The 6,862-nt window shown below is 53.5% G+C and overlaps 1 protein-coding gene across 1 annotated transcript; it reads right to left on the reverse strand.

Annotated features, from left to right (window-relative positions):
- Positions 1-266: 266 nt before the first annotated feature.
- Positions 267-6,453, reverse strand: foxp2 (forkhead box P2; the record flags this gene model as incomplete). The annotated part of the gene is made up of 2 exons (XM_079755964.1): positions 267-411; positions 6,077-6,453. Coding segments are annotated over 2 exons (522 nt in total), but the record flags the coding sequence as incomplete, so codon positions are not given.
- Positions 6,454-6,862: the final 409 nt, after the last annotated feature.

Genomic DNA, 6,862 nt, shown 5'->3' on the forward strand with positions numbered 1-6,862 from the left:
CTTTGGGGTCCTTCCCCGCTCCGGACACATGCTCCGGAAAACCGTTCCCATGTGGCGGGGGGAGAGAGAGGGAGGAGACGTGTGGAGAGAGAGAGACGGAGAGAGCGAGCAAGAGAGAGAGAGAGAGAGAGAGAGAGGCGCCTTGTGGAGTGGTTCTCAGTCTTGCAGGATGGAGGGCCTGTGTGGGAACAGTGCAGAGGATCTTGGGGTGGAGGTGGAGGTGGAGGAGGTGGAGGTGGCGGTTGGAGAGGCGTTGCGCGCAGGAGTCACTCCAGGTCTTCTGAGAGGTTCCCTTCCTCCAGCTCCCGGTCCTCGTCCAGCTCTGGACTGTGATTGGCCGTCGTGACCAGTGACATGGGGCAGTCGTCGTCGTCCATGTTGATTGGCTCCTCCTTGACGTGGATCTGGGGCCTGACGGGGGCGAACGAAAAAACCACCGGTTAGTCGGGTCGTAAATAGCACAACAAATACCAAGCAAATACACCGAAGGGACCGAACAAATGCAGCTATAAAAAGAAAATGTTCGCTTTTATTAAGCTAACATTGATTAAATGTTCAAAGGAAAACCAAAGGTTGTTTCCTTTTTTTGTGGCTCGGAGTAAAAAGAGGGCAACAAACCCCCCCCCCCCCCCCCCGAAATCTAAATTTAGGAACGTCTCGGAGCGCCGAGCAGGGCTTCGCCACGCTGCCGTTCGACGCACAAACGAAAAACACAGTTCAAAGCGCAGTTCATCTGGCCCCGATATAAATATTTCCTCAAGTCCGCTGAGAGGCAGCGCCGGAACAAATTTAAACGGCGGTGGCGGCGTCGGCGCGGCATTGTGCCGCTGCCGCGCGCCGGGGTAACAAGCGTGTTGTTTGCGCGAGACGCTAATTCGTCGCGACGGTTCGCGTCTTCTGTAAGCAAGCACATTAAAGTTGCATGGAAAAAGAAAAAAAAAAAAACACCCGGCCCCTGTAAGGGCAATACGGCACGACGCGCCAGACATGTTTGGCATTTAAAAGTTTACTGATGACACCAGGTTGAAATACATGGGAAAAAAAAAAGAGAAAGGGAAAATGTGGGAGGGTGGGGGAGGGTGGAGGGGAGAGGGGGTGCACATGATAAATAATGGAGAATTTTTCATCCCTGAGCCCCCTGGAGCAAAAATGGCGGAGAGCTGTTTTTTTTTTTTTTATCTAGTTAATAGAAAGCACAGCCACTCGTTAATATGCAGGCACTGTGCTTCATGTCGCTCCTCCAGAGAGAGAGAGAGAGAGAGAGGGAGGGAGGGAGGGAGGGAGGGAGGGAGGGAGAGAGAGAGAGAGAGAGAGAGAGAGAGAGAGAGAGAGAGAGAGAGAGAGGGAGGGAGGGAGGGAGGGAGGGAGGGAGGGAGGGAGAGGGAGAGAGAGAGAGAGAGAGAGGGAGGGAGGGAGGGAGGGAGGGAGGGAGAGAGAGAGAGAGAGAGAGAGAGAGAATAAAAAATAAAAAAAATAAAAAACGGCAGCTAGGTTCCGCCATTAATCAACTTCAGCCGCTAGGACGCCGTGATACACGCTTTAGCGGAGGGGGGGTTGGGGACGGATGAATATCTTCCCGCCGCTGTCACAATACACGACGGGCGCTAGGAAATATAAAATAAAATACGAATTAAAATCAAAAAAAATAAAGGAAGGGACTCCTTCCACTCTGGGTCGTTAAGTAACGCGAGCCGTCCGACGCCTTCCGCCCGCTTCCGGAGACAACAGAGGAGTTGGGAGTGGGAGTGGGACTGGGCAAGGGGAAGGGGAAGGGGAAGGGAGGAGGAGGAATGAGAGGAAGGAAGAAAGGGAGGAAGAGAGAGTGGGGTGACTAACAAGAATAATAACGCTGTCACACACAAACAAGGCTTAACATGATCCCAGGCCCTAGCCGGCGAGCAGAGTTTGTGTCATGATGATAAATCTGACAAAACCTAATTATTTCTGACACGTCGGATGCATCCGGAAATCCCCCCAGACTGGGGGAGGGAGGGGGGGAGGGAGGGAGGGGAGGACAAAAGGGAAAGAGAGGAAGGGAGAGAGAGAAAGAGAGGGGGAGGGAGAAAGAGAGGTTAAGGAGAGAGATAGGGGAGTCGTGTGAAGTAGACGACTGCGTATTAGGACGTGTCCCTCAGTCCCTTCCTACTGCGTCCTTCATCAATGGTGAGGAGGAGAAGGAGGAGGAGAGGGGGGGAGAGAAGGAGGAGGAGGAGGAGGAGGAGGAGGGGGGGAAGGAGGAGGAGGAGGAGGAGGAGGAGAGGGGGGGAGAGAAGGAGGAGGAGGAGGAGGAGGAGGAGGAGGAGGAGGAGGAGGAGGGGAAGGAGAAGGAGGAGGAGGAGGAGGAGGAGGAGGAGGAGGAGGAGGGGAAGGAGGAGGGGGGGAGTGATGGGGGTGGACTTTGAATTTGAAAAGGATTCTAAAAGGTACAGATGACGTTAATATTCAGCGGCAGACACATTAATATTCTGATGAGGCTCGGGGAGGGACAGAGGCTTTGTGTAGCGAGGCTTTGGCCGACATACTGTAAACCGCTTCCGACAAACATACAAATAATTAATTGGTTTACATTTGGCACCGACTTGTGCCTTTCTTGAATGGAATACATTCCATAACAAATTGGGCGTTTTCTTTTTTAAATTAAATTACACTTTCTCTTCCAAATTCATTTTCTACCCCAAAAATCCATGAAACCGTCAAAATGTATTTGCTTATTTATATTATTGGCGGATAAATTGAACGCGAAAGTGAACATTAGCGAGTGTGCGCAGGTTTTTACAGCGTAACAAATTAAAGAGACGAACCGGCATTCACTCCCCACCAACATCGCTTACGAGTCTTTTAATACTCGGGTCTTTTAATGCTCATTGAGACGTAGCCTGCCGTCATGCGTGTGTGTGTGTGTGTGTGTGTGTGTGTGTGTGTGTGTGTGAGAGTGATTTCAAAGAGGAAAATGAATACATGCATGTGACCAGTTTCATAGCTTCTTCGTGCTCCGCCCAAGAGGCGTTCAGCCCCTTAATGGCGCCTTCTGAAGTCAGTCTGCACTCGCGTTAATCGCTGATAAATAAAAACATCTCCCAACGCATTTCTCAACGCAGTGGATCACATGAACAGTGACACACAAACTCGCATGGTGTGTGTGTGTGTTGGTGTTGATGTTGGGTGTGATGATGGGGGAGAGGGGGGGCCATTAGTCCACCATCTTGACAACAGGCGTGGGGGTGGGGTGGGCAGGGCCCGGAGGAGGAGAAGCAGGGCGGGGTGCTGGTGGTGATGGTTGAGGAGGTGTCGGGGTGTGTGATCAGATGATGACAAGCTGGCACCCACCACTTCATCAGGCATGTCAGTCATTCATTAACGCTGGAGGAAGGGTGGGGAGGGCCACGGTTTGGGTGGGGGTGGGTAAGGGGGCGGTGGTGGTGAACAGTGGGACATGACAGTGCATGACTCCATTTGCATCGGCTGACATTTAGCCTCTCTTGTCGGGGGCGCGGGGGGGGCGTGACTCGAGTGATGCAGGTGGGCATTATGGCGTACGTATGTACGCATCCTCCATTGGTCGATTCATTTATGTATGGTTCATTTGTGCTTTTGTTTTTGAGCTTTCGCAGTTTAAAACTGTTTCACAAGTTGGCATAGCTCATCACACACACACACACACACACACACACACACACTCACACACGCATGTACGCGCACATGTAGACGCACACCATGGCTCGAGGCCTATCTAGGTTGCGGTTAGGCAGACAGCGCTAACTTTGAGATGTGTTTGTGTAGCAGCGGGGTGGATTAATCGAAGCAATGCGAGGGCTATGTTCTATTTAGCTTAGCACCGCCGCCGCCAACTGTATTATTTAAACGCGGCCTCGTAGAAAAAGAGAAAGAAAAAAAAGCACACAACACATCTCTTCCATTTTCGAGGTTGTTATGGCCTTGTAGGGCAGGGGGGAGACTGAAGGGAGGGAGACACAGAGGGGGGGGGGGGGGGGGGAGAGAGAGAGAGAGACAGAGAGGCAGAGAGAGAGAGCTAAGTCACTCATGTTAGTGTCATGACCAGGAAGAGAGGGAGGGCAGAGAGAGCGAGAGAAAGAGAAAGATAGACAGCGAGAGTGAACAAGAGAATAGGAATCCCTCAGAGTACCACTGAGGCGGTACTCTGAGGGAAGTGACCGGATGGGGGGGGGGGGTGTTTGGGGGGGGATGCCATAGAGCGGGCTTGTGTCTGGAATAGGAAGATTTGCTCCAGTTAGCTCTGCATCCCCGGGCCCGCACACAGTAAACACTACATCTAAATGGATTCATGTACGGTCGGCCTGGCCGAGAGACACCGGACACGCCTGCGTGCGTCCCCCCCCTCTCTCTCTCTCTCTCTCTCTCGCTCTCTCTCTGGTTACAGTCCGAGACGCGGAGCTGGGGAAACACTCTTTATCCATTCCAGAAGGCTACGGGCGCTAATGTTGCTCACTGACTTGGCGTCACGTTTGTTCAATGGACAGCGTTTTTGTAAGTGCCCGACCATGTATCTGTGTGTGTGCGCTGTGTGTGTGCGCTGTGTGTGTGTGTGTGTGTGCGCGTGTGTGTGTGTGTGAGAGAGAGAGAGAGCGTGAGAGAATGGGAGAAAGCGAGAACTACATCCTCACCGTGCCGTCGTGCTAAGGCAACAGTTCACTAACTCACTCGGTATTAATTTTTAAATGTCTCTCTCTCCCTCTCTCGTGTCTCTCTCCGAGCGCAATAGGGCTAAAAAAGGGAGGGGGACAATGTACTTCTTTTTTTTTTTAAGTAATTAATCCCAGAGTTAGCTGCTAAATATTAATAAGAAGCGCCTTGCATAAAATATAGTATATAAAGCCGGCACAATATGGCAGACGTTTGTGTAATTAAGGTGAAATGTGTAAGCGAGACTATTTATAGGCCTCTCTCGGCCTTAGTGCTATCCTCCACGTCAAACTGTGAGCGCCGTCCTATAGAAACTAATACACCCGGGAGGCACTGCCAGATACAGACAGAGACAGTGTGTGTGTGTGTGTGTGTGTGTGTGTGTGTGTGTGTGTGGGTGTGGGTAAGAGGGAGAGATCTTGATTACAACATGCAGCCCCCTAAACCCTGCCCCCAAGACACGGCAGCAGACCCCCGGAATGTTCCGGTAGCCGGTGAATTAAGTACACTCGCCAGACAATTAAACTAACAACGGGGATGGAGCAGGCGGGCGAGAGAGGGGGGGGGGGAGAGAGAGAGAGAGAGAGAGATAGAGAAAGAGAGAGAGAGAGAGAGGGGGGGGGGGGGGGCTCAGGGTGTTTTCTGCCTCTTTTGACTTATGGGGTCAATTCCCGTACAGAGGCATCTGCATAATATACACAAGAACATAAAATCTAATAAAATGGTGGCCGCCGTATCAGGGCCGCAGTCAACGCATTTGTCCTACATTATAATATTGTACATGGACACGTTCCAGTTTTTCAGCATTTCCAAGAGTCAACTAGAGTCTCCGCGTTTCCAGGAATCTTTCCAGGAATCCGACATTGTATTAAGACAACAGTGCCTGCCTCGGTTAGGTTTCCGCGGAGAGGGGTATATTTTCGTGACCACCGTGTCGTGATTGGTCGGAACACGTTGGATCCGGTTCTGGATTCATCTCGGCCCGGCTACTTCAAATAAACCAGCCAGAGTAAGCCCGCCAACCATCTGGCCTCCCTTCCTCCAAAGCCACTCCCCCCAAAAAACATGAGCAGCTCGCTAGCTTTAGCATTAGCTTTGCCTAGCCTTGAGGAAGACTCTGGTCGTGTGCATTGAGTCTATGGGCAGAGCGCGCAGCAGGTAGCAGGGTAGGGAGCAGGGTAGGTAGCTAGACGGACAGGTAGACCATCCAATCACGTCCCGCCACAGATACACCATTTTTTTCTTTTCTTTCGTCAGATCACTCGATGAATCAAGACAAGTCCAACAACAACAACAATAACAACAACAGAAAAGGCTTCTAAAACAAACACTCAAACTGAAGTGCAGATGTTTTCTGCAGCATTTAAGAACAAAATCACCCAGACCCCCATCCAGACCCCCCCCCTCTACTCACATGTGACCCTGGGGGGAGTACCCGGGGCTGCCGTGGCCGTTGGTGTCCAGGTGGTCCAGCACGCCGTTCAGGTCCTCGTGGCCCGACTGCAGCAGGGTGGGGGGGCTGCCGCTCATCCGTCCTAGGGGGCTGTTGCTCCCCATGCCGCCGCCGCCGCCGCCGCCGCCGCCCAGCATCATCCCGGGGGGGCTCCCACCCATCATCATGCCCGGGGGGCTGCACCCCATGAGGCCGGGCGGGCTGCCGCCCATCAGGCCGTGCGGGGACCCTCCCATCAGGCAGTGGGGCGAGCCGCCCATGAGCCCCGTGGAGCTGCTGTTCATCAGGCCCGGCGTGCCCAACAGGGGCATGGAGGTCTCGGCCAGGGCGGCCTGGAGGGAGGGGGGGAGGGGGGAGAGAGGGGGGGGGAGAGGGGGGAGAGGGGGGAGAGGGGGAGAGAGAGAAGGCCGGGGTTAGATCTCTCTCTGATGGACACAGGGTCGTTCTCAGCTGTGGCTCGGTGAAAGGACGAGTCAAAGCAACGGCAAACGACTTTAGGGAGAGAGAAAGGGAGAGAGGGAGAGAGGGGGGGAGAGATGGTGGTGGGGGTGGAGGAGGAGGAGGAGGAGGTGGAGGACAGGAGGAAGGTGGTCGAGGAGGAGGAGGATGAGGAGGAGGAGGGCGGGTTGGTGGTAGAGGGGGAGGAGAAGGAGGTGGAAGACAGGAGGAAGGTGGTCGAGGAGGAGGAGGATGAGGAGGTGGAGGGCGGGTTGGTGGTAGAGGAGGAGGAGGAGGAGGAGGAGGAGG

Source organism: Pollachius pollachius (assembly GCF_949987615.1).
Source record: "Pollachius pollachius genome assembly, chromosome: 18".
NCBI classification, from domain to species: domain Eukaryota; kingdom Metazoa; phylum Chordata; class Actinopteri; order Gadiformes; family Gadidae; genus Pollachius; species Pollachius pollachius.